This window comes from Haliaeetus albicilla, chromosome 31 (assembly GCF_947461875.1).
Source record: "Haliaeetus albicilla chromosome 31, bHalAlb1.1, whole genome shotgun sequence".
Lineage (NCBI taxonomy): Eukaryota > Metazoa > Chordata > Aves > Accipitriformes > Accipitridae > Haliaeetus > Haliaeetus albicilla.
In genome coordinates, this window is record NC_091513.1 from 65,335 (window position 1) to 92,576 (window position 27,242).

A 27,242-nucleotide genomic window follows, 5' to 3' on the forward strand; every position below is an offset into this window, starting at 1 on the left:
CGTTTTTTTTTAATTTTTTTTTTTTAGGGGGCGTGGCCCCTCCCCCCGCGCCTTTTTTGGGGGGGGAGATTCTTTTTTTTTTTATTTTTTTCCCCTCCCCCTTTTTATTTGTTTTTTTGGGGTTTTTTTGGGGGGGTGATTTCCCGGTTGTGGGGGGTGGGGATGTGGTATTACGGGGGGGGAGGAAGCCGGAAGGAGTGGGGGGAGGGAAAGGAAGGAAGTGGTGGGGGAGGGGAGGGAGTTCCGGGTTTGGCCACGCCCACCAGGGAGGGGGAGGGGGGAGGGGAGGGCGAGGAGGTGACCGGGGGGGGGGTCGGGCGTGTTCTATAGAACCCGGAACAGACCCTATAGAACCCGGAAGGCTGGCCTATAGACCCGGAAGAGACGGTATAGGACCCGGAAGAGCCCTTGTGGCAACGGGGGGGGGGGAACATGGGACCTTATAGAACCCGGAAGAGACCTATAGAACCCGGAAGAGCCCCTGGAGGAACCGGGGGGACCTTATGGAACCCGGAAGAGACCCTATAGGAGCCGGGGAGACCTTATAGCAATGGGGGGGACCCTATAGAACCTGGAAGAGCCCCTATATGAACCGGGGGGACCCTATGGAACCTGGAAGAGACCCTATAGCAACGGGGGGGACCCTATAGAATCTGGAAGAGCCCCTATATGAACTGGGGAGACCCTATGGAACGCGGAATAGACCCTACAGCAACAGAGGGGACCCTGTATAACATGGAAGAGACCCTATAGCGATGGGGGGGACCCTATAGAACCTGGAAGAGCCCCTATATGAACCAGAGAGACCCTATAGCAATGGGGGTAGGCCCTATAGAACCTGGAAGAGACCCTATAGCAATGAGGGGGGGACCCTATAGAAGCCAGAAGAGCTCCTATGCCAATGGGGGGGGACCCTGTATAACCAGAAGAACTCCTATAGCAACAGAGGGGACCCTATAAAACCCAGAAGAGCTCCTACAGCAACTGGGGGGACCCTATAGAACCCAGAACAGACACTATAGCAACGGGGTGGGCCCTATAGAACCCAGAAGAGCTCCTATAGCAATGGGGGGGGACACCCTATAGAAGCCAGAAGAGCTCCTATGCCAACGGGGGGGACCCTATATAACCCCAAAGAGAACCTATAGCAACAGGGGGATCCTACAGAACCCAGGAGAGACCCCATAGCAATGGGGGGGACCCTATGGAACCTGGAAGAGCCCCTATAGCAATGGGAGGGACCCTATAGAAGCCCGGAAGAGCTCCTATGCCAACGGGGGGGACCCTGTATAACCTGAAGAGACCCTATAGCAACAGAGGGGACCCTATGGAACCAAAAAAGACCTTACAGCAGCAGAGGAGACCCTATATAACCTGGAACAGACCCTATAATAACAGAGAAGATGCTATGGAACCCAGAAAAGACCCTATAGCAAGGGGGGGGGGCGGGCTATAGAACCTGGAATAGACCTAATGGCAACAGGGGGGGACCCTATAGCAACGGGGGGGACCTTATATAACCCAGAAAAGCTCCTATAGCAACAGGGGGATCCTATAGAACCCAGAAGAGACCCTATAGCAATGGGGGGGGACCCTTCAGAACCAGAACAGACACTATAGCAACGAGGGGGACCCTATGGAGCCCAGAAGAGCCCCTATAGCAGCCTGGGGAGGTCTAGAAGAATGGGTGGGGGGTCCTATAGGTCCTAGGGAGCCCTTACAGCAGCTGGAAGAGCCCCTATAGTAACCGGGGGGACCCTATAGCTCTGGGGGGACCCTATAGAACCCAGAAGAGCCATATAGGAACTGGAGGAGGACTGTATAGCAGCTGGAAGAACCCTATAGCAACCCGGGGGGGGGGCTGTAGGGTCCTAGGGAGGCCCTATGGCACCTGGAAGAGCCTATAGCAACCCAGGGGTCCCTATGTTGACCCAGGAAGCCCCTATAGCGACCCAGGGGGACCCTATAGCACCCAGAAGAGCCCTTATAGCAACGTGGGGGGACCCTATATGGTTCCAGAGGGCCCTATAGCACCCAGAAGGGCCCCTATAACAGCCCAGGGGGACCCTATAGTGACCCAGGAGGCCCCCTATAGGATCCCAGGGACCCTTATAGCCCCCAGAAGAGCCCTGTAAGCACCCTAGGAAGCCCCTATGGCAGCCAAAGGAGACCTATAGCATCCGAGGGAGCCCCTATAGCCACCCAGGGGGACCCTAGAGCATCCTGAGAAGCCCTATAGTGTCCCAGGGAGCCCCTATAGCAGCTGGAGGGGCCCTATAGCATCCCAGAGACCTCGTGTAATGCCTGCATGAGTCCTATAGGGTCCCGGGGGAGGGACATTTGGGGCCCCTATATCACCTGAGGGGGCCCTATGTGGCCTGGGGGGGCTCCTATAGCATCGTAGGAGAACCTATAGTGCCTACAGGGGCTGCTATAGGAGCTGGACAGGCACTATACCGTCGGGGGTGACTCCTATACCCCCGGGGGGGGCCTATAGGGTCTTAAGGGGGCTCCTATAGCATCCCAGAGGGGCCCTATAGAATACCAGAGGGAACCTGTAGTGCCTTTAAGGGCTCTTATAGCACCCGGTGGAGACCTATAGCACCCCAGGGGACTCCTACAGCACCTGGAGGAGCCCTATAGGGTCCTGGGGGATCTATAGCACCCTATAGCACCCTAAGGAGCCCTAATGGTGGGTCCTGGGGGCTCCTATAGGACCTGGAGGGCGGGCTATAGTGTCCCAGAGGGGCTCTATAGGGTCCTGGGGGCTCCTATAGCACTTGGGGGGGGGCTGTAGTGTCCCAGAGGGACCCTATAGGGTCCTGGGGGCTCCTATAGCACTTGGGGGGGGCTACAGTGTCCCAGAGGGACCCTATAGGGTCCTGGGGGCTCCTATAGCACATGGGGGGGCTATAGTGTTCCAGAGGGGCTCTATAGGGTTCTGGAGGAGGGGGCTATAGTATCCCAGAGGGGCTCTATAGGGTCCTGGGGGCTCCTGTAGCACTTGGGGGGACTCTATAAGTGTCTCAGAGGGACCCTGTAGGTCCTGGCGCTCCTATAGGACCTGGAGGGGGGGGGCTATAGTGTCCCAGAGGGACCCTATAGGGTCCTGGGGGCTCTATAGGGTTCTGGAGTGGGGGGCTATAGTGTCCCAGAGGGGCTCTATAGGGTCCTTGGGGCTCCTATAGCACCCTAAGGAGCCCTAATGGTGGGTCCTGGGGGCTCGTATAGGACCTGGAGAGGGGGCTATAGTGTCCCAGAGGGACCCTATAGGGTCCTGGGGGCTCTATAGGGTTCTGGAGAGGGGGGCTATAGCGTCCCAGAGGGACCCTATAGGGTCCTGGGGGCTCCTATAGGACCTGGAGGGGGGGGCTGTAGTGTCCCAGAGGGGCTCTATAGGGTCCTGGGAGCTCCTATAGCACTTGGGGGGGGCTACAGTGTCCCAGAGGGACCCCTATAGGGTCCTGGGGGCTCCTATAGCACGTGGGGGGGCTATAGTGTCCCAAGGGGCTCTATAGGGTTCTGGAGGGGGGGCTATAGCATCCCAGAGGGGCTCTATAGGGTCCTGGGGGCCCCTATAGCACTTGGGGGGGCCTATAGTGTCCCAGAGGGGCTCTATAGGGTCCTTGGGGCTCCTATAGCACCCTGAGGAGCCCTAATGGTGGGTCCTGGGGGCTCGTATAGGACCTGGAGAGGGGGGGCTATAGCGTCCCAGAGGGACCCTATAGGGTCCTGGGGGGCTCCTATAGCACTTGGGGGGGCTCTATAGTGTCTCAGCGGGACCCTATAGGGTCCTGGGGAATCCTATAGGACCTGGAAGGGGGCACTATAGCATCCCAGAAGGGCTCTATAGGGTCCAAGGGGGGGTCCTATAGCACTTGGGGGGGGCTATAGTGTCCCATAGGGACCCTGTAGGGTCCTGGGGGATCTATAGCACCCTATAGCACCCTAAGGAGCCCTAATGGTGGGTCCGGGGGCTCCTATAGGACCTGGAGGGGGGGCTATACTGTCCCAGAGGGGCTCTATAGGGTCCTGGGGGCTCCTATAGCACTTGGGGGGGGCTATAGTGTCCCAGAGGGGCTCTGTAGGGTCCTGGGGGCTCCTATAGCACTTGGGGGAGGCTACAGTGTCCCAGAGGGACCCTATAGGGTCCCGGGGGCTCCTATAGCACGTGGGGGGGCTGTAGTATCCCAGAGGGGCTCTATAGGGTTCTGGAGGGGGGGGGCTGTAGTATCCCAAAGGGGCTCTATAGGGTCCTGGGGGCTCCTATAGCATTTGGGGGGGGCTATAGTGTCCCAGAGGGACCCTGTAGGGTCCTGGGGGATCTATAGCACCCTATAGCACCCTGAGGAGCCCTAATGGTGGGTCCTGGGGTCTCCTATAGGACCTGGAGGGGGGGGCTATAGTGTCCCAGAGGGACCTTATAGGGTCCTGGGGGCTCTATAGGGTTCTGGAGGGGGGGGGCTATAGCATCCCAGAGGGGCTCTATAGGGTCCTGGGGGCCCCTATAGCACTTGGGGGGGCCTATAGTGTCCCAGAGGGGCTCTATAGGGTCCTTGGGGCTCCTATAGCACCCTGAGGAGCCCTAATGGTGGGTCCTGGGGGCTCGTATAGGACCTGGAGAGGGGGGCTATAGCGTCCCAGAGGGACCCTATAGGGTCCTGGGGGGCTCCTATAGCACTTGGGGGGGCTCTATAGTGTCTCAGCGGGACCCTATAGGGTCCTGGGGAATCCTATAGGACCTGGAAGGGGGCACTATAGCATCCCAGAGGGGCTCTATAGGGTCCAAGGGGGGTCCTATAGCACTTAGGGGGGGGGCTATAGTGTCCCATAGGGACCCTGTAGGGTCCTGGGGGATCTATAGCACCCTATAGCACCCTAAGGAGCCCTAATGGTGGGTCCCGGGGGCTCCTATAGGACCTGGAGGGGGGGCTATACTGTCCCAGAGGGACCCTATAGGGTCCTGGGGGCTCCTATAGCACGTGGGGGGGCTATAGTGTCCCAGAGGGGCTCTATAGGGTTCTGGAGGGGGGGCTATAGCATCCCAGAGGGGCTCTATAGGGTCCTGGGGCCCCTATAGCACTTGGGGGGGCCTATAGTGTCCCAGAGGGGCTCTATAGGGTCCTTGGGGCTCCTATAGCACCCTGAGGAGCCCTAATGGTGGGTCCTGGGGGCTCGTATAGGACCTGGAGAGGGGGGCTATAGCGTCCAGAGGGACCCTATAGGGTCCTGGGGGGCTCCTATAGCACTTGGGGGGGCTCTATAGTGTCTCAGCGGACCCTATAGGGTCCTGGGGAATCCTATAGGACCTGGAAGGGGGCACTATAGCATCCCAGAAGGGCTCTATAGGGTCCAAGGGGGGTCCTATAGCACTTGGGGGGGGCTATAGTGTCCCATAGGGACCCTGTAGGGTCCTGGGGGATCTATAGCACCCTATAGCACCCTAAGGAGCCCTAATGGTGGGTCCCGGGGGCTCCTATAGGACCTGGAGGGGGGGCTATACTGTCCCAGAGGGGCTCTATAGGGTCCTGGGGGCTCCTATAGCACTTGGGGGGGGGCTATAGTGTCCCAGAGGGGCTCTGTAGGGTCCTGGGGGCTCCTATAGCACTTGGGGGAGGCTACAGTGTCCCAGAGGGACCCTATAGGGTCCCGGGGGCTCCTATAGCACGTGGGGGGGCTGTAGTATCCCAGAGGGGCTCTATAGGGTTCTGGAGGGGGGGGCTGTAGTATCCCAAAGGGGGCTCTATAGGGTCCTGGGGGCTCCTATAGCATTTGGGGGGGGCTATAGTGTCCCAGAGGGACCCTGTAGGGTCCTGGGGGATCTATAGCACCCTATAGCACCCTGAGGAGCCCTAATGGTGGGTCCTGGGGTCTCCTATAGGAACCTGGAGGGGGGGGGCTATAGTGTCCCAGAGGGACCTTATAGGGTCCTGGGGGCTCTATAGGGTTCTGGAGGGGGGGGCTATAGCATCCCAGAGGGGCTCTATAGGGTCCTGGGGGCCCCTATAGCACTTGGGGGGGGCCTATAGTGTCCCAGAGGGGCTCTATAGGGTCCTTGGGGCTCCTATAGCACCCTGAGGAGCCCTAATGGTGGGTCCTGGGGGCTCGTATAGGACCTGGAGAGGGGGGGCTATAGCGTCCCAGAGGGACCCTATAGGGTCCTGGGGGGCTCCTATAGCACTTGGGGGGGCTCTATAGTGTCTCAGCGGGACCCTATAGGGTCCTGGGGAATCCTATAGGACCTGGAAGGGGGCACTATAGCATCCCAGAGGGGCTCTATAGGGTCCAAGGGGGGGTCCTATAGCACTTAGGGGGGGGGCTATAGTGTCCCAGAGGGACCCTGTAGGGTCCTGGGGGATCTATAGCACCCTATAGCACCCTGAGGAGCCCTAATGCTGGGTCCCGGGGGCTCCTATAGGACCTGGAGGGGGGGGCTATACTGTCCCAGAGGGGCTCTCTATAGGGTCCTGGGGGCTCCTACAGCAATTGGGGGGGCTATAGGGTCCTGGGGGCTCTATAGGGTCCTAGAGGGGGGGCTCTGTAGTGTCCCATAGGGGCTCTGTAGGGTCCTGGGGGCCCCTATAGCACTTGGGGGGGGTCCCCACACCCCCCCATATAGTTCCCAGGGGCCCCCCTATAGACCCACCCCCCTATAGCCCGGGGGGCCTATAGGTGCCTCCCCCCCACCTATAGGACCCCCCCCCCCGCAGGTAGGCGTGGCTTCGGGCACGTCCGCTTTATTGGGGGTCACCGGGGTCAAAGGTCACGGGGGGGTTGAGCTCATTAAGGGAGTTAATGAGGGGCGGCCCCTGGGGGGGGCAATAAATAACTACGGGGGGGCGGGGCCTGCCGGAGGGGCGGGGTGAGGGCGGGGCCTCCTGGCTGTGCCCAAAGGGGCTGGGTGGAGCCTGGGATGGGGTGGGGCGGAGTCTGGGATGGGCTGGGTGGAGCGTAGGGTGTGGTGGGTGGAGCGTAGGGTGTGGTGGGCGGAGTCTGGGATGGGCTGGGTGGGTCTAGGGTGTGGTGGGTGGAGCCTAGGGCATGGTGGGCAGGTCTAGGGTGGGCTGGGTGGAGCCTAGGGTGCAGTGGGTGGGGCCTAGGGTGGGCTGGGTGGGTCTAGACTGCCATGGGTGGTGCCTAGGCTGAGGTGGGTGGAGCCAGCTGCAGTGGGTGGAGCCTAGGCCACGGTGGGTGGAGCCTAGGCTGAGGTGGGAGGTTCCTAGGCTGAGGTGGGTGGAGCCAGCTGCAGTGGGTGGAGCCTAGGCCACGGTGGGTGGAGCCTAGGCTGAGGTGGGAGGTTCCTAGGTTGAGGTGGGTGGAGCCAGCTGCAGTGGGTGGAGCCTAGGCCATGGTGGGTGGAGCCTAGGCCGAGGTGGGAGGTTCCTAGGTTGAGGTGGGTGGAGCCAGACAGCAGTAGGTGGAGCCTAAGCACCAGTGGGCAGATCCTAGGCCACAGTGGGTGGAGCCATCCACAGTGGGTGGAGCATCCTGCCGCTGGGTGGAGCCACAGGTGGGCGTGTCCATGTGCTGGTGGGTGGAACCAGCCTGGCAGGGCCCTCACTGGGCAGATCCCTCTAGTGGGCGTGGCCAGCAGATGGGGGCATGTCCAATGCCGGCTGGGCGTGGCTTAGTGCCAGGTGGGCGTGTCCAGAGCCTGTTGGGTGGAGCTTGAAGCCTCAACAAGCTGGGGGGGCGTGTCCCAGCGGTGGGCAGGGTGGGGCGTGTCCAGGAGGCGGGTGGGCGGAGCCAGGAGGCGTCGGGCGTGTCCGGGAGGCGGTCGGGCGTGTCCGGGCGGCGTTCGGGCGTGGCACGGCGGGGGCGGGGTCACTTGACGCGGATCTCGGCGTATTCGGGGGGTTCCTCGGGGGGGCCCCGGTGGGGTTTGGGGGGAGGGGCGGGTTCGGGCGGGGCGCCCGGCCCCTCCCCCCCCCCCAGCGCCCACCGCCCCACCGCCCCCCGCAGCCACCGCGCCTGCGGGCAAGGGGGGGGTCACCGTCCCCACCGGGCCCCCCAGTGTCCCCCCAGTGTCCCCCAGTATCCCCCCAGTCCCCCCCAGTGTCCCCAGTGTCCCCCCAGTGTCCCCCAATATCCCCCCAGTGTCCCCCCCAGTCCCTCCCAGTGTCCCCAGTGTCCCCCCATATCCCTCCAATGTCCCCCCCATTCCCCCCAGTCTCCCCAATATCCCCCCAGTCCCCCCAATGTCTCCCAATATCCCCCAGTCCCCCCAGTCCCCCCAGTATCCCTCCAATATCCCCCCCAGTCCCCCCAGTGTCCCCCAGTCCCCCCAGTGTCCCCCCATATCCCTCCAATGTCCCCCCCAGTCCCCCCAGTCCCCCCCAATATCCCCCCAGTTCCCCCAGTATCCCTCCAATGTTCCCCCCAGTGCCCCCAGTGTCCCCCAATATCCCCCCCAGTCCCCCCCAGTATCCCCCCAATATCCCCCCAGTCCCCCCCACTGCCTCCCAATATCCCCCCCAGTCCCTCCCAGTCCCCCCCAGTATCCCCCCAGTCCCCCCAGTATCCCTCCAATGTTCCCCCCAGCCCCCCCAGTCCCCCCCAGTATCCCCCCAATATCTCCCCAGTCCCCCCAATATCCCCCCCAGCCCCCCAGTCCCCCCCAGTATCCCCCCAATATCCCCCCAGTCCCCCCCACTGCCTCCCAATATCCCCCCCAGTCCCTCCCAGTCCCCCCCAGTATCCCCCCAGTCCCCCCAGTATCCCTCCAATGTTCCCCCCAGCCCCCCCAGTCCCCCCCAGTATCCCCCCAATATCCCCCCAGTCCCCCCCACTGCCTCCCAATATCCCCCCCAGTCCCTCCCAGTCCCCCCCAGTATCCCCCCAGTCCCCCCAGTATCCCTCCAATGTTCCCCCCAGCCCCCCCAGTCCCCCCCAGTATCCCCCCAATATCCCCCCAGTCCCCCCCACTGCCTTCCAATATCCCCCCCAGTCCCTCCCAGTCCCCCCCAGTATCCCCCCCCCCCCCCCCCGTACCTGCAAGGGGCGCAGCTCGGGGTCGGGGTCCCCCCCCTGCCCGGGCGGGGGCTGCACCGGGGTCACCTCGGGGCTTCCCGCCGCCTTCCTGCACGGGGTCAGAGGTCAGGGCGTGGCCCCTGACCCCTGACCCCGTCCTGGCCCCGCCCACTCTCCGCCCCACCCACCCCCCATCTGTGCCTCAGTTTCCTCCCCAACCCCCCTCCCAACCTAACCCGAGAGGGCGTGGCCAATCCCGGGGGTGGGCGTGGCAGCACAAAGGGGCGTGGTGCACGCGCGGGTGTGGTCTAGAGGGGCGTGGTCTTCGGGGGGGCGTGGTCTTCACAGGGGCGTGGTCTACCCATTGGGCGTGGCCTCCCCAGGGATAGGGCCCCTCTCAGGGGGCGTTGCCTCTTGGGGCACCCTTGGTGGCGTGGCCGCCACGGGGGGCGTGGCCTCCACAGAGGGCGTGGTCTCCCGATGGGGTGTGGTCACCCGATGGGGCGTGGTCTCCCAGGGGCGTGGGCTCCCAGGGGGTGTGGGCTCTCCCAGGGTTGTTGCCTCTCTTGGGCCCGGGGGGGCGTGGTGTCTAGGTGGGCGTGGGCTCGCAAGGTGTGTCCCGCGGGGGGCGTGGCCTACTGAAAGGCGTGGCCTCGCCCGGGGAGAGGGGCGTGGCCTCTCCCAGGCATCCCTTAGGGGTGGGGTTTGGGCGTGTTCCCCCTTCCCATAGGTGGGCCCACCCCCCCTTCCTCCTCCTCCTCCTCCTCCTCCCGTGGGTGGGGGGCCCCCCCTCCCGTGGGCGTGGCCCCCCGTGGGCGTGGCCCCCCTCCCGCGGGTGGGCGGGGCCAGCCCCGGGGGCGTGTCTCACTTGCGACGGCTTTGGCTGAGGTAGCAGACGAGGGCGATGACGATGGCGAAGGCCACCACGGCCCCGACCGGCCCCACCTTGGCCCAAACCAGCCCTCCTGGGCGGGGGGGGCAAATAGGGGTCAGGGGGGGCAATAACAACCCCCCCCGGGGCAATAACCCCTCCCCCACTGCGAGAAACCGCCCCAGGAACTTCCCGTACCCCCTCCCCCCCCAATAGGGAGGGGCAAATCAACCCCCGGGGGGGGCAAATATCACCCTGCGGGGGGCAAATATCACCCTGGGGGGGCAAGTAACATGCAGAGGGGGTAAATACCCCCTGGGGGGGCAAATAACACGGGGGGGGGCAATTATAACCCTTCCCGTAGGGGGGTGACGGGGCGTGGGAATTCTGGCCAGGATTTTCCCACGCCCCCCCAACCATCAATGGGGTGTGGGAAAATCCTGGCGAGAATTCCCACGCCCCACAATTGTCAATGGGGGGGTGACACCGGGTGACGGTGACACCGGGATGGGTGACAAGGTGACAGGTGATTCCCGACGGGATTTGGGGTCGTTCCCATCCCCCCCAAAGGTCAACAGGGCGTGGGAATTGTTGCCAGGATTTTCCCGTGCCCCACAACCGTCAATGGGGGGTGACACCGGATGACGGTGACACCCGTCTGGGTGACGCGGTGACGAGTGACGGTGACACCGGAACGGGTGACAAGGTGACAGGTGATTCCCGACGGGATTTGGGGTCATTCCCACCCACCCCAAAAGGTCAATGGGGTGTGGGAATTATTGCCAGGATTTTCCCGCACCCCACAACCGTCCCTGGGGGGGTGACACCGGCTGATGGTGACGAATGACGGTGACACCGGGATGGGTGACAAGGTGACAGGCGATTCCCGACGGGATTTGGGGTCATTCCCGCCCTGCCCCCCTCCCCCAAAGGTCAACAGGGCATGGGAATTGTTGCCAGGATTTTCCCATGCCCCACAACTGTCCCTGGGGGGGTGACACCAGGTGACCGTGACACCCATCTGGGTGACACGGTGACGAGTGATGGTGACACCAGAACAGGTGACAAGGTGACAGGCGATTCCCGACGGGATTTGGGGTCGTTCCCATCCCCCCCAAAGGTCAACAGGGCGTGGGAATTGTTGCCAGGATTTTCCCGCGCCCCACAACCGTCCCTGGGGGGGTGACACCGGGTGACGGTGACGAGTGACGGTGACGCTCCGGGTGACGCGTGGATTTACCGGGATGATGGAAGCGCAACTGTTGCCGGATGCTGCCGTGGGGGTTGTGGGCAGAACAAAGTACGGCCAGGCGGGGGTCGAGCGTCCCCCGAAGCGTGAGGATCCCGGTGACGGTGACGACCCCCCCCGTCCCCTGTCCCGGCGTGGTGACGGTGTAATCGCGGTGACCTTCGGTGACGGTGACGTTCCGGGATGGTAGGTCAAAGGTCACGGACGGTTCGGGGACGGCGGAGGCCGAACAGACGCAACGTGCTCCGTCCCCTCCCGGGGTGCAGCGGGAATCGGGGAGGAGGATGGGGGGGACTTTGGAGGGGGGGGGGTGTCACCAAGGGGACACCCCAAAATGTCACCGAGGGGACCCAGGCATCCGGGGGAACCCCAGTAACACACCTGGGACCCCAAAACCACACCCAGGACGCCCAATAACCCCGTTAGGCCCCCCCAAGACCCCCCCCTAGACACCCCAATACCCCCTTAGACCCCAAAATCACACCCAGGACCCCCAATAACCCCCTTAGACCCCCCCAATACCCCCCACAGACACCCCAATACTCCCTTAGAACCCCCCAAAACCCCCCTTAGACACCCCAATAACCCCCTTAGTCCCTCAAATACCCCCCTGGACCCCCAATACCCCCTTAGACCCCAAAACCACACCCAGGACCCCCAATAACCCCCTTAGACCCCCCCAGTACCCCCCACAGACACCCCAATACTCCCTTAGAACCCCCCAAGACCCCCCTTAGACACCCCAATAACCCCCTTAGTCCCTCAAATACCCCCCTGGACCCCCAATACCCCCTTAGACCCCAAAACCACACCCAGGACCCCCAATAACCCCCTTAGACCCCCCCAGTACCCCCCACAGACACCCCAATACTCCCTTAGAACCCCCCAAGACCCCCCTTAGACACCCCAATAACCCCCTTAGTCCCTCAAATACCCCCCTGGACCCCCAATACCCCCTTAGACCCCAAAACCACACCCAGGACCCCCAATAACCCCCTTAGACCCCCCCAAATACCTCCCTTAAGGCACTTGATACCCCCTTAGGAACCCCAATACCCCCTTAGACCCCCAAATACCCCCCTTAAGGCACTTGATACCCCCTTAGGGACCCCAATACCCCCCTTACACCTCCAAATACCCCCCTTAAGGAGACTGATCCCCCCTTAGGAACCCCAATACCCCCTTACACCCCCAAATACCCCCCTCAAGGACATCAATACCCCCTTAGGGACCCCAATACCCCCCTTTGACCCCCAAATACCCCCCTTAAGGCACTTGATACCCCTTAGGGACCCCAATACCCCCCTTACACCTCCAAATACCCCACTTAAGGAGACTGATCCCCCCTTAGGGACCCCAATACCCCCCTTAGATCCCCAAATACCCCCCTTAAGGACCTCGATACCCCCTTAGGGACCCCAGTACCCCCTTAGACCCCCTTAGACCCCCCTTAAGGCACTTGATCCCCCCTTAGGGACCTCAATACCCCCCTTAGAGACCTCAATACCCCCCCTAGACCCCCAAATACCCCCCTTAAGGCACTTGATCCCCCCTTAGGAACCCCAATACCCCCTTACACCCCCAAATACCCCCCTCAAGGACGTCAATACCCCCTTAGGGACCCCAATACCCCCCTTAGACCCCCAAATACCCCCCTCAAGGACGTCAATACCCCCTTAGGGACCCCAATACCCCCCTCAAGGACATCAATACCCCCTTAGGGACCCCAATACCCCCCTTTGACCCCCAAATAGCCCCCTTAAGGAGACTGATCCCCCCTTAGGGACCCCAATACCCCTCCCAGGGACCCCAATACCCGCTTGCGCCCCCTCCCCAAAAACTCACACTCGACGGTGAGGTTGAAGGCGAGGCTGCTCTCCCCGTGCTGGTTCTCGGCTCGGCACAGGTATTCCCCGGCGTCCTCCGGTCTGGCGGCCGCCAAGGTCATGGTGACTTGGGGTTCGTAGATGGCGGTGGCCACCACCCGACGCCCCCCGCGTCACCGTCACGATAGGGGCCGGGTGACTGGCGGCACCGCAGGTCACCGTCACCGGGTCGCCCGCCACCACCCAGAGCGAGCCGTTGAGGATGGGTGAACGTGGGGCATCTATAAAAAAGAGGGGGGAGGGAAGGTTAGGGGACCCCCAAGAAGGGGACCCAGGGGTGTCCCCCCCCCACCCCAAAAGAGACCCAGGAGTGCCCCCCAGGAAGGGGAACCCCAAAAGGGACCCAGGAGTGACCCCCAGCCCCAAAAAAGGGACCCAGGAGTGCCCCCCCCCCAAAAAAAGGGACCCAGGAGTGCCCCCCAGCCCCCCAAAAGGGACCCAGGAGTGCCCCCCTCCCCAAAAAAAGGGACCCAAGAGTGCCTCCCCCCCCAAAAAGAGACTCAGGACTGCCCCCAGGAAGGGGAACCCCAAAAGGGACCCAGGAGTGACCCCCAGCCCCAAAAAAGGGATCCAGGAGTGACCCCCCCCCCAAAAAAAGGGACCCAGGAGTGCTCCCAAGAAGGGGACCCCCAAAAGGGACCCAGGAGTGCCCCCCCCCCCAAAAAGAGACTCAGGAGTGCCCCCAGGAAGGGGAACCCCAAAAGAGACCCAGGAGTGACCCCCAGCCCCCCAAAAGAGACCCAGGAGTGACCCCCAGCCCCAAAAAAAGGGACCCAGGAGTGCTCCCAAGAAGGGGACCCCCAAAAGAGATCCAGGAGTGACCCCCCCAGACCCTCAAAAGGGACCCAGGAGTCCCCCCGCCCAAAAAAAGGGATCCAAGAGTGACCCCAACAGGGGGTCCCCCCAAGAAGGGGACCCAGGCATGTCCCACCCTCCCAATATTAGCCCCCCCCCCCCCCCCCATTTCTCACAAGCCACATGAAGTTGAAGACTCCGGTTATGGCGTCCGTGCCGGTTCTCGGCCACGCAACTGTAGGTACCGGCGTGATCCGGTTCCACGTGGGGTAAAACCAGGCGGAGACCGGTTGAAACCGGTTCTTCCTGTAATACCGTCACCCCCCGGAACCAGGAGAGTAATGGGGGCGGTCGCCCTTCGGCTTCGCACCCCAATTCCACCGGGGTCCCCTCAACCGCCTCGCCGGGACCAGAGACCTCCAGCACCCGTGGTTCGTCTGGGGGGGGGGGGGAGAAATGAGGCGGGGTTAGGGGGGACCCAGGCATCGGGGAGCTGGATGGCCAAGAACCCCCCCAATACCCTCCCCATGGACCCAGGCATCTGCGGGGGGAAACCAGGCATCTGGGAGTAGGGTGACCTAGAACCGCACCCCCCCAGTAACGTCCCCAGGGGACCCAAATATCTGGGGGGGGGACCCAGACATACCCCGATCCCCAACCCCACGCATTGAGGGGGCACAGATATTCCCCACCCATGGACCTGGGCGGGGGGGGGAACCAGGCATCTGGAAGTAGGGTGACCTAGAACCCCCCCAATAACGTCCCCAGGGGACCCAAATATCTGGGGGGTACCCAGGCGTACCCCAAAACCCAACCCCACACATTGGGGGGACCCAGATGTTCTTCACCCATGGACTCAGGCACCTGGGGGTGGGGGAACCCAGGCACCCGGGAGTAGGATGACCTAGAACCCCCACCCATAACGTCCCCAGGGGATCCAAATATCTGGGGGGCACACAGGTGTACCCCAATCTCCAACCCCATGCATTGGGGGGACCCAGATGTTCTTCACCCATGGACTCAGGCATCTAGGGGGGAACCCAGGCATCTGGGAGTAGGGCGACCTAGAACCGCAACCCCCCAATAATGTCCCCAGGGGACCCAGATATCTGGGGGGGCCCAGGCGTACCCCGATCCCCAACCCCACACATTGGGGGGACCCAGGTGTTCCCCACCCATGGACCTGGGAGAGGAACCCAAGCATCCAGGAGTAGGGTGACCTAGAGCCCCCACCCATAACGTCCCCAGGGGACCCAAATATCTGGGGGGGACCCCGGTATCTGGGGGTGGGGGGCCCCCAGGTCTCGGGACCCCAACTCACACTGAACATCAAGGGCGACGGTGGCCTCGAAAGCCAGGGTGCTGTTGGTGAAGGTCACCCTACAACCCAACCGCCGGCCACCATCTTCTCGACGGGGTCGAAACCGTAGAAGAGCCAAGATGGTGGCGGCTCCGGCCGCGTCCTCGTGTAATTCCCGTTCGGATGCTTCCGGAAGCTCTTCGATCCCTTCCCAACCCACCCGGGGTCGGAGTTGGGGACAATTATCGGGGACGCGACATCGGATTTCTACCTCTTCTCCTGCCACCAGTTCAGGGGGGACTTCCAGTACTGGTTCCTCTGGGAAGGGGAAAGAACCCAGGCGTCCGGGATTGAGACCCCCCCCCCTCATTGGGGTGTAGGGACCCAGGCATCCGGACCCCCTAAAATGGGGTTCCAGGCATCCAGACCCCCCTAAAATGGGGTCCCAAGCACCCAAACCCCCTCCCCACCCCATCCCCAAAGGGGACCCAGGCATCTGGACCCCCTAAAATGGGGTCCCAAGCACCCGAACCCCCTCCCCACCTCATTCCCAAAGGGGACCCAGGCATCCAGACCCCCCTAAAATGGGGTCCCAGGCATCTGGACACCCCTAAAATGGGGTCCCAAGCACCCGAGCCCCCTCCCCACCCCATTTCCAAAGGGGACCCAGGCATCTGGACCCCCTAAAATGGGGTCCCAGGCATCTGGACCCCCCTAAAATGGGGTCCCAAGCACCCGAACCCCCTCCCCACCCCATTCCCAAAGGGGACCCAGGCATCTGGACCCCCTAAAATGGGGTCCCAGGCATCCAGACCCCCTAAAATGGGGTCCCAAGCACCCGAGCCCCCTCCCCACCCCATTTCCAAAGGGGACCCAGGCATCTGGACCCCCTAAAATGGGGTCCCAGGCATCCGGACCCCCCTAAAATGGGGTCCCAAGCACCCGAACCCCCTCCCCACCCCAATTCCCAAAGGGGACCCAGGCATCTGGACCCCCTAAAATGGGGTCCCAGGCATCCGGACACCCCTAAAATGGGGTCCCAAGCACCCGAACCCCCTCCCCACCTCATTCCCAAAGGGGACCCAGGCATCCAGACCCCCCTAAAATGGGGTCCCAGGCATCTGGACACCCCTAAAATGGGGTCCCAAGCACCCAAACCCCCTCCCCACCCCATTTCCAAAGGGGACCCAGGCATCTGGACCCCCTAAAATGGGGTCCCAGGCATCTGGACCCCCCTAAAATGGGGTCCCAAGCACCCGAACCCCCTCCCTACCCCATTTCCAAAGGGGACCCAGGCATCCGGACCCCCTAAAATGGGGTCCCAAGCACCCGAACCCCCTCCCCACCCCATTTCCAAAGGGGACCCAGGCATCTGGACCCCCTAAAATGGGGTCCCAAGCACCCGAGCCCCCTCCCCACCCCATTTCCAAAGGGGTCCCAGGCATCTGGACACCCCTAAAATGGGGTCCCAAGCACCCAAACCCCCTCCCTACCCCATTTCCAAAGGGGACCCAGGCATCCGGACCCCCTAAAATGGGGTCCCAGGCATCCAGACCCCCCTAAAATGGGGTCCCAAGCACCCGAGCCCCCTCCCCACCCCATTTCCAAAGGGGACCCAGGCATCTGGACCCCCTAAAATGGGGTCCCAGGCATCCGGACCCCCGTAAAATGGGGTCCCAAGCACCCGAACCCCCTCCCCACCCCATTTCCAAAGGGGACCCAGGCATCTGGACCCCCTAAAATGGGGTCCCAGGCATCCGGACCCCCGTAAAATGGGGTCCCAAGCACCCGAACCCCCTCCCCACCCCATTTCCAAAGGGGACCCAGGCATCTGGACCCCCTAAAATGGGGTCCCAGGCATCCGGACCCCCCTAAAATGGGGCCCCAAGCACCCGAACCCCCTCCCCACCCCATTTCCAAAGGGGACCCAGGCATCCAGACCCCCCTAAAATGGGGTCCCAGGCATCTGGACACCCCTAAAATGGGGTCCCAAGCACCCGAACCCCCTCCCTACCCCATTTCCAAAGGGGACCCAGGCATCCGGACCCCCTAAAATGGGGTCCCAGGCATCCAGACCCCCCTAAAATGGGGCCCCAAGCACCCGAACCCCCTCCCCACCCCATTTCCAAAGGGGACCCAGGCATCTGGACCCCCTAAAATGGGGTCCCAGGCATCCGGACCCCCGTAAAATGGGGTCCCAAGCACCCGAACCCCCTCCCTACCCCATTTCCAAAGGGGACCCAGGCATCTGGACCCCCTAAAATGGGGTCCCAGGCATCCGGACCCCCCTAAAATGGGGTCCCAAGCACCCAAACCCCCTCCCCACCCCATTTCCAAAGGGGACCCAGGCATCTGGACCCCCTAAAATGGGGTCCCAGGCATCCGGACCCCCCTAAAATGGGGTCCCAAGCACCCGAACCCCCTCCCCACCCCAATTCCCAAAGGGGACCCAGGCATCCAGACCCCCTAAAATGGGGTCCCAGGCATCCGGACACCCCTAAAATGGGGTCCCAAGCACCCGAACCCCCTCCCCACCCCATTTCCAAAGGGGACCCAGGCATCTGGACCCCCTAAAATGGGGTCCCAGGCATCCGGACACCCCTAAAATGGGGTCCCAAGCACCCGAGCCCCCTCCCCACCCCATTTCCAAAGGGGACCCAGGCATCCAGACCCCCCTAAAATGGGGTCCCAGGCATCTGGACACCCCTAAAATGGGGTCCCAAGCACCCGAGCCCCCTCCCCACCCCATTTCCAAAGGGGACCCAGGCATCTGGACCCCCTAAAATGGGGTCCCAGGCATCCGGACCCCCCTAAAATGGGGTCCCAAGCACCCGAACCCCCTCCCCACCCCATTTCCAAAGGGGACCCAGGCATCCAGACCCCCTAAAATGGGGTCCCAAGCACCCGAGCCCCCTCCCCACCCCATTTCCAAAGGGGACCCAGGCATCTGGACCCCCTAAAATGGGGTCCCAGGCATCCGGACCCCCGTAAAATGGGGTCCCAAGCACCCGAACCCCCTCCCCACCCCATTTCCAAAGGGGACCCAGGCATCCGGACCCCCTAAAATAGGGACCCAGGCATCCGGACCCCCTCCCCAAAGGGGACCCAGGTGTCCGGACCCCCTAAGATGGGGACCCAGGCATCCGGACCCCCTAAAGATAAAGAGGACCCAGGTATCCAGGTCCCCCCCCAAACTCACCCAACACCTCCAAGATCGTATGTTCGGAGAAGCTGTACTGGTTATAACCCCCTAAATCACCCCGAAAATAATATTTCCCGGCTAATTCGGGGCTGAGGGGTCCCAGCAGCAGGGAACAATCTCGGACCCCCGGATCTCCCACCAGCTTCGCTCGTCCGGTGAAACTCTCGTGGACGGCTCCCGTCCTCGACCGGGCCACCACGGGGGGATAATTTTTGGGATAAGGGCTCCCAAAATACCACAAGCCGTGAACGGTGGCCGGCCGTAATTCTTCCGGGTAGCCAAAACGACAGGGTACGGCCACGCAGGTTCCCGAAAGCCCGGCTACTGCCGGGGGCATCCAGGCGGCCCAGGGACCACCTGATGTCCCTAGGGAGGGGGGACACCCCCAGTCAGGGTGGTAACAGGGGCCTGAGTATCCCTGGGGGTCTAATAACGGGGTTCTGAGCATCTATTGGGTCTAATAACGGGGTTCTGGGCATCGATTGGGTCTATTAATGGGGTTTTGAGCATTTATGGGGTCTATTAATGGGGTTTGGGACATCTATCGGGTCTAATAATGGCGTTTGGGGCATCTATTGGGTCTAATAATGGGGTCCTCACCGTCCTCTGGGGGACAATAAAAGAGTCTTGAGTATTTATTTGGGTTAATAATGAGATCTTGGTCATCTCTTGGGTCTAATAATGGGGTTTTGGGCATCTCTTGGGTCTAATAACGGGGTTTGGGGCATCCACTGGGTCAAATAATGAGGTTTTGAGCATCCCCTGGGGCTACTAATGGCGTTCTGAGCATCTATTGGGTCTAATAATGGGGTTCCGGGCATTGATTGGGTCTATTAATGGGGTTTTGAGCATTTATGGGGTCTATTAATGGGGTTTGGGACATCTCTTGGGTCTAATAATGGGGTTTGGGGCATCTATTGGGTCTAATAACGGGGTCCTCACCATCCTTTCGGGGACAATAAAAGAGTCTTGAGTATTTATTTGGGTTAATAATGAGATCTTGGTCATCTATCGGGTCTAATAATGGGGTTTTGGGCATCTCTTGGGTCTAATAACGGGGTTTGGGGCATCCACTGGGTCAAATAATGAGGTTTTGAGCATCCCCTGGGGCTACTAATGGCGTTCTGAGCATCTATTGGGTCTAATAATGGGGTTCCGGGCATTGATTGGGTCTATTAATGGGGTTTTGAGCATTTATGGGGTCTATTAATGGGGTTTGGGACATCTATCGGGTCTAATAATGGGGTTTGGGGCATCTATTGGGTCTAATAACGGGGTCCTCACCGTCCTTTCGGGGACAATAAAAGAGTCTTGAGTATTTATTTGGGTTAATAATGAGATCTTGGTCATCTATCGGGTCTAATAATGGGGTTTTGGGCATCTATTGGGTCTAATAACGGGGTCCTCACTGTCCTTTGGGGGACAATGAAGAAGTGTTGAATGCTTATTTGGGTTAATAACGAGATCTTGGTCATCTATTGGGTCTAATAACGGGATCCTCACCATCCTTTGGGGGACAATGAAGAAGTCTTGAATGCTTATTTGGGCTAATAATGAGATCTTGGTCACCTATTGGGGCTAATAACGGGGTTCTGAGCGTCTGTGGGTCTACTAATGGGGTTTTGAACATCTTTTGGGGCTGTTAATGGGGTTTTGAGCATCTGTTGGGGCTAATAACGGGGTTTGGGGCATCCACTGGGTCAAATAATGAGGTTTTGAGCATCCCCTGGGGCTACTAATGGCGTTCTGAGCATCTATTGGGTCTAATAATGGGGTTCCGGGCATTGATTGGGTCTATTAATGGGGTTTTGAGCATTTATGGGGTCTATTAATGGGGTTTGGGACATCTATCGGGTCTAATAATGGCGTTTGGGGCATCTATCGGGTCTAATAACGGGGTCCTCACCGTCCTTTCGGGGACAATAAAAGAGTCTTGAGTATTTATTTGGGTTAATAATGAGATCTTGGTCATCTATCGGGTCTAATAATGGGGTTTTGGGCATCTATTGGGTCTAATAACGGGGTCCTCACTGTCCTTTGGGGGACAATGAAGAAGTCTTGAATGCTTATTTGGGCTAATAATGAGATCTTGGTCACCTATTGGAGCTAATAACGGGGTTCTGAGCGTCTGTGGGTCTACTAATGGGGTTTTGAACATCTTTTGGGGCTGTTAATGGGGTTTTGAGCATCTGTTGGGGCTAATAACGGGGTTTGGGGCATCCACTGGGTCAAATAATGAGGTTTTGAGCATCCCCTGGGGCTACTAATGGCGTTCTGAGCATCTATTGGGTCTAATAATGGCGTTCTGAGCATCTGTTGGGTCTAATAATGGGGTTTTGAGCATTTATGGGGTCTGTTGATGGGGTTTGGGACATCTATCGGGTCTAATAATGGGGTTTGGGGCATCTATTGGGTCTAATAACGGGGTCCTCACCGTCCTTTGGGGGACAATGAAGAAGTCTTGAATGCTTATTTGGGTTAATAACGAGATCTTGGTCATCTATTGGGGCTAATAACGGGGTTCTGAGCATCTGTGGGTCTACTAATGGGGTTTCGAACATCTTTTGGGGCTGTTAATGGGGTTTTGAGCATCTGTTGGGGCTAATAACGGGGTTTGGGCCATCCACTTGGTCAAATAATGAGGTTTTGAGCATCCCTTGGGGCTACTAATGGCGTTCTGAGCATCTGTTGGGTCTAATAATGGGGTTTTGAGCATTTATGGGGTCTGTTGATGGGGTTTGGGACATCTCTTGGGTCTAATAATGGGGTTTGGGGCATCTATTGGGTCTAATAACGGGGTCCTCACCGTCCTTTGGGGGACAATGAAAAAATCTTGAATGCTTATTTGGGTTAATAACGAGATCTTGGTCATCTATTGGGGCTAATAACGGGGTCCTCACCGTCCTTTGGGGACAGTGAAGAAGTCTTGAATGATTATTTGGGCTAATAATGAGATCTTGGTCACCTATTGGGGCTAATAATGGGGTTCTGAGCATCTGTGGGTCTACTAATGGGGTTTTGAACATCTTTTGGGGCTGTTAATGGGGTTTTGAGCATCTGTTGGGGCTAATAACGGGGTTTGGGGCATCCACTTGGTCAAATAATGAGGTTTTGAGCATCCCCTGGGGCTAATAATGGCATTCTGAGCATCTGTTGGGTCTAATAATGGGGTTTTGAGCATTTATGGGGTCTGTTGATGGGGTTTGGGACATCTATTGGGTCTAATAATGGGGTTTGGGGCATCTATTGGGTCTAATAACGGGGTCCTCACCGTCCTTTGGGGGACAATGAAGAAGTCTTGAATGATTATTTGGGCTAATAATGAGATCTTGGTCACCTATTGGGGCTAATAACGGGGTTCTGAGCATCTGTGGGTCTACTAATGGGGTTTTGAACATCTTTTGGGGCTGTTAATGGGGTTTTGAGCATCTGTTGGGTCTAGTAAAGGGGTTTGGGGCATCCACTTGGTCAAATAATGAGGTTTTGAGCATCCCTTGGGGCTAATAACGGGGTTCTGGGCATCGATTGGGTCTACTAATGGGGTTTTGAGCACCTATTTGGTCTATTAATGGGGTCCTGAGCATCCTTTGGGGTCTATTAACGGGGTTTTGAGCATCTCTTGGGTCTAATAACGGGGTTTGGGGCATCTCTTGGGTCCAATAATGGGGTTCCAGGTGTTCCCTGGGTCTATTAACAGGGTTCTGGGGGTCCCCTGGGTCTAATAACGAGGTTTTGAGCATTTCAGGGGTCTAATAAAGGGGTGCTAGGGGTCTAATAATGGGGTCCTCCCAGTTCCCCCCCAGTCCCTCCCAGTCCCCCAATCTCCTCACCTTCCCAGTCCTCCCATTCCCTCCCAGTGCCCCCAGTCCCCCTCTGCTCCCAGTCCCCCCAGTCTTCTCCCAGTCCCTCCCAGTGTTCCCAGTTCCCCCCAGTCCCCTCCAGTCCCTCTGAGTGCTCCCAGTTCCCCCCAGTCCCCTCCCAGTATGTTCCAGTTCCTCCTGCTGCTCCCAGTTACCCCCAGTCCACTCCCAGTCTCCCTCCAGTCCCTCCCAGTGCTCCCAGTTCCCCCCAGTTCCTCCAAGTCCCTCCCAGTGCTCCCAGTCCCTCCCAGTCGCCCCCTGGTCCTTCCAGTTCCCCCCATTTCCCCCCAGTGCTCCCCAGTCCTCTCCCAGTCCTTCCCAGTGCTCCCAGTTCCCCCCAATCCCCCCTAGACCCTTCCAGTGCTCCCATTTCCCCCCAGTCCCCCCCAGTCCTCTCTCAGTCCTTCCCAGTGCTCCCAGTTCCCCCCAATCCCCCCTAGACCCTTCCAGTGCTCCCAGTTCCCCCAGTCCCCTCCCAGTCCTCTTCCAGTCCCTCCTGGTAATCCCAGTCCCTCCCAGTTCCCTCCAGACCCCCCCAGTCCTCCCAGCTCCCCCAGACCTCTCCCACTCCCTCCCAGTGCTCCCAGTTCCCCCCCAGTCCCACCCGGTCCCTTCTAGTCCCTCCCAGTGCTCCCGGTCCCTTCCAGTCCTCTCCCAGTCCCTCCCAGTGCTCCCAGTTCCCCCCAGTCCCCCCCGGTCCCTTCCAGTCCTCTCCCAGTCCCCCCGGTCATCCCCCGGTCCTTCCAGTCCCCCCCAGTCCTCTCCCAGTCCCTCCTAGTGCTCCCAGTTCCCCCCGGTTTCCCTTGGTCCCTTCCAGTCCCCCCCCAGTCCCTCCCAGTGCTCCAGTCCCCCCGCGAGTCCTCTCCCAGTCCCTCCCAGTGCTCCCAGTTCCCCCCAGTCCCTTCGGTCCCTTCCAGTCCCTCCCAGTCCTCTCCCAGTCCTCCCAGTGCTCCCAGTCCCCCCCAGTCCTCTCCCAGTCCCTCCTAGTGCTCCCAGTTCCCCCAGTCCTCTTCTAGTCCCTCCAACTTCCCCCTAGTCACCCCCGCGAGTCCTCTCCCAGTCCCTCCCAGTGCTCCCAGTTCCCCCAGTCCTCCTCTGTCCCTTCCAGTCCTCCCCCAGTCCCCCCAGTCCCTCCCAGTGCTCCCAGTCCCCCCCAGTCCTCTCCCAGTCCCTCCCAGTGCTCCCAGTTCCCCCAGTCCTCCTCTGTCCCTTCCAGTCCTCCCCCAGTCCCCCCAGTCCCTCCCAGTGCTCCCAGTCCCCCCCCAGTCCTCTCCAGTCCCTCCTAGTGCTCCCAGTTCCCCCCAGTCCTCTTCTAGTCCCTCCAACTTCCCCCAGTCACCCCCGCCAGTCCTCTCCCAGTCCCTCCCAGTGCTCCCAGTCCCCCCCAGTCCTCTCCCAGTCCCTCCCAGTGCTCCCAGTTCCCCCCAGTCCCCCTCGGTCCCTTCCAGTCCCTCCCAGTCCTCTCCCAGTCCCTCCCAGTGCTCCCAGTCCCCCCCAGTCCTCTCCCAGTCCCTCCTAGTGCTCCCAGTTCCCCCCAGTCCTCTTCTAGTCCCTCCAAGTTCCCCCTAGTCACCCCCCCCCAGTCCTCTCCCAGTCCCTCCCAGTTCCCCCCAGTCCCCCTCGGTCCCTTCCAGTCCCCCCCCAGTCCCTCCCAGTGCTCCCAGTACCTGGCAGGAGGGACAGCAGCAGCAGGGCGGTGGGGAGGGCGGCTGCCACCGGCCTCATGGTGGAAACTGGGGGACACGGAGGGTCACCCCAGTGTCCCCAGTGTCCCCTCCCAGTATCACTCCGTACCCCCCAGTGTCCTCATTGTCCCCTCCCAGTGGCCCCACTGTCCCCTCCCAGTATCACTCCGTGTCCCTCACTGTCCTCATTGTCCCCTCCCAGTGGCCCCACTGTCCCCTCCCAGTATCCCCCTCCCAGTGTCACCCAGTGTCCCTGATGTCCCCTCCCAGTGTCAACCAGTGTCCCCAGCATCCCCTATGTCCCCTCCCAGTATCCCCCAGTGTCCCCACAGTCCCTGTCCCCCCAGTGTCCCCACTGTCCCCCAGTGTCCCCTTGTCCCTGTCCCCCCTTGTCCCCAGTATCACCAGTGTCCCCAGTCCCCTATTGTCCCTGTCCCCAGTATCCCCAGTATCCCCACTGTCCCCTATTGTCCCTGTCCTCCAGTGTCCCCAGTATCCCCAGTATCCCCACTGTCCCCTATTGTCCCTGTCCTCCAGTGTCCCAGTATCCCCAGTATCCCCACTGTCCCCTATTGTCCCTGTCTCCCCTTGTCCCCAGTGTCCCCAGTATCCCCCATTGTCCCTGACCCCCTTGTCCCCAGTATCCCCAGTATCCCCCGTTGTCCCTTGTCCCCAGTATCCCCAGTATCCCCTATTGTCCCCCATTGTCCCTTGTCCCCAGTATCCCCATTGTCTGCAGTATCCCCCATTGTCCCTGTCCCCCTTGTCCCCAGTGTCCCCAGTATCCCCAGTATCCCTCATTGTCCCTTGTCCCCAGTATCCCCTATTGTCCCCCATTGTCCCCGTCCCCCAGTATCCCCAGTATCCCCCATTGTCCCTTGTCCCCAGTATCCCCTATTGTCCCCCATTGTCCCTTGTCCCCAGTATCCCCCCAGTATCCCCAGTATCCCCCATTGTCCCTGTCCCCAGTATCCCCACTGTACCCCATTGTCCCTGTCCCCCCTTGTCCCCAGTATCCCCAGTATCCCCCGTTGTCCCTGTCCCCCTTGTCCCCAGTGTCCCCAGTATCCCCACTGTCCCCTATTGTCCCTGTCCTCCTTGTCCCCAGTCCCCCCAGTATCCCCCAGTCCCCCCCAGCCCCCCCAGTATCCCCATTGTCCCTTGTCCCCCCAGCCCCCCAGTATCCCAGTCCCCCAGTATCCCCATTGTCCCTTGTCCCCCCAGTCCCCCAGTATCCCCCAGCCCCCCCAGTATCCCCATTGTCCCCACTGTCCCCCCAGTATCCCCAGTATCCCCAGTATCCCCAGTCCCCCCAGTATCCCCATTGTCCCTTGTCCCCCCAGCCCCCCAGTATCCCCAGTCCCCCCAGTATCCCCATTGTCCCTTGTCCCCCCAGCCCCCCCAGTATCCCAGTCCCCCAGTATCCCCATTGTCCCTTGTCCCCCCAGCCCCCCCAGTATCCCCAGTCCCCCCAGTATCCCCATTGTCCCTTGTCCCCCCAGCCCCCCCAGTATCCCCAGTCCCCCCAGTATCCCCATTGTCCCTTGTCCCCCCAGTCCCCCAGTATCCCCAGCCCCCCCAGTATCCCCATTGTCCCTTGTCCCCCCAGTATCCCCAGTATCCCCAGTCCCCCCAGTATCCCCATTGTCCCTTGTCCCCCCAGTCCCCCCAGTCCCCCCAGTATCCCCATTGTCCCTTGTCCCCCCAGCCCCCCAGTATCCCCAGTCCCCCAGTATCCCCATTGTCCCTTGTCCCCCCAGCCCCCCAGTATCCCCAGTCCCCCCAGTATCCCCATTGTCCCTTGTCCCCCCAGTATCCCCAGTATCCCCAGTATCCCCATTGTCCCTTGTCCCCCCAGCCCCCCCAGTCCCCCCAGTATCCCCAGTCCCCCCCAGCCCCCCCAGTATCCCCATTGTCCCTTGTCCCCCCAGTCCCCCAGTATCCCCAGCCCCCCCAGTATCCCCATTGTCCCTTGTCCCCCCAGTATCCCCAGTATCCCCAGTATCCCCAGTCCCCCCAGTATCCCCATTGTCCCTTGTCCCCCCAGTCCCCCCAGTCCCCCCAGTATCCCCATTGTCCCTTGTCCCCCCAGCCCCCCAGTATCCCCAGTCCCCCCAGTATCCCCATTGTCCCTTGTCCCCCCCAGCCCCCCCAGTATCCCCAGTCCCCCCAGTATCCCCATTGTCCCTTGTCCCCCCAGTATCCCCAGTATCCCCAGTATCCCCATTGTCCCTTGTCCCCCAGCCCCCCCAGTCCCCCCAGTATCCCCAGTCCCCCCCAGCCCCCCCAGTATCCCCATTGTCCCTTGTCCCCCAGCCCCCCCAGTATCCCCAGTCCCCCCAGTATCCCATTGTCCCTCCCCATCACTGTCCCCATTGTCCCCAGCTCCTGACTGGTCCCAGGCGGTGCCGGGGGGCGGGTGACAGCACCAAGCACTGCCCCCCCCCCCCAACCCCCCCCACCCCACCTCCACCCCCCCCGTGTCCCCCCCCCCGTGTCCCCCCCCCGTGTCCCCCCCCCACGCTGCCGTCGGACAAATTCCTGACGCGCCGCTGTCACCCCCACGGCCGCCAGGGGACAAAGGGACCCTCTGTGTCCCCCCCCCACACTGGGTGACCCCCCCCCACACACTGGGTGACCCCCCCCAACATTCCTGCGTGACCCCCCCCCCACACTGGGTGCCCCCCCATGCCTGGGTGCCCCCCCCCATTCCTGGGTACCCCCCCCCCGTTGCCCCCCCACACACTGGGTGCCCCCCCCCACACACTGGGTGCCCCCCCCCCACTGGGTGCCCCCCCCCCCACTGGGTGCCCCCCCCATGCCTGGGTGCCCCCCCCCATTCCTGGGTACCCCCCAATATACTGGGTGCCCCCCCCCACTCGTTGCCCCCCATACACTGGGTGCCTCCCACCCACTGGGTGCCCCCCCATACACTGGGTGCCCCCCCATGCCTGGGTGCCCCTCCCCACACGAGGTGCCCCCCCCCGTTCCTGATTGCCCCCCCCATACACTGGGTGCCCCCCCCATTCCTGATTGCCCCCCCACACTGGGTGCCCCCCCACTGGATGCCCCCCACCCATTCCTGGGTGCCCCCCACACTGGGTGCCCCCCCCATACACTGGGTGCCCCCCACCCATTCCTGGGTGCCCCTCCCCCACACTGGGTGCCCCCCCCCCACACACTGGGTGCCCCCCCCATGCCTGGGTGCCCCTCCCCCACACTGGGTGCCCCCCCCACACTGGGTGCCCCCCCATGCCTGGGTGCCCCTCCCCCACACTGGGTGCCCCCCCACACACTGGGTGCCCCCCCATGCCTGGGTGCCCCTCCCCCACACTGGGTGCCCCCCCACACACACTGGGTGCCCCCCCATGCCTGGGTGCCCCCCCCCCCACACTGGGTGCCCCCCCACCCTTTTGGGTGGGGG

The 27,242-nt window shown here is 61.4% G+C and overlaps 2 protein-coding genes and 1 long non-coding RNA gene across 4 annotated transcripts in view; 1 reads left to right on the forward strand and 2 right to left on the reverse strand.

Moving 5' to 3' along the window:
* The window catches only part of HAMP (hepcidin antimicrobial peptide), a 3,438-nt gene extending 2,252 nt beyond the window's left edge, over positions 1 to 1,186 (reverse strand). The window contains exon 1 of the mRNA XM_069774627.1: positions 1,166 to 1,186. Coding sequence (XP_069630728.1) covers positions 1,166 to 1,186 — 21 coding nt within the window. The remainder of the gene's footprint in view (positions 1 to 1,165) is intronic.
* Positions 1,187 to 6,905: 5,719 nt separating this feature from the next.
* LOC138683153 (uncharacterized) lies at positions 6,906 to 7,507 on the forward strand. 2 transcript variants are annotated; one of them, XR_011322850.1, is made up of 3 exons: positions 6,906 to 7,059; positions 7,121 to 7,290; positions 7,394 to 7,507. It is a non-coding gene; the product is annotated as an uncharacterized lncRNA (long non-coding RNA). The 2 variants fall into 2 exon arrangements; XR_011322849.1 differs by having other exon boundaries at positions 6,906 to 7,044; positions 7,209 to 7,290.
* Positions 7,508 to 7,702: 195 nt separating this feature from the next.
* Positions 7,703 to 23,960, reverse strand: MAG (myelin associated glycoprotein). The gene is given in 10 exon segments (XM_069774669.1): positions 7,703 to 7,971; positions 8,992 to 9,079; positions 9,839 to 9,935; positions 11,082 to 11,384; positions 12,936 to 13,077; positions 13,079 to 13,197; positions 13,948 to 14,208; positions 15,093 to 15,389; positions 18,271 to 18,639; positions 23,801 to 23,960. Coding segments are annotated over 10 exon segments (1,881 nt in total). The 5' UTR covers positions 23,859 to 23,960; the 3' UTR covers positions 7,703 to 7,824.
* Between the last annotated feature and the right edge of the window lie 3,282 nt (positions 23,961 to 27,242).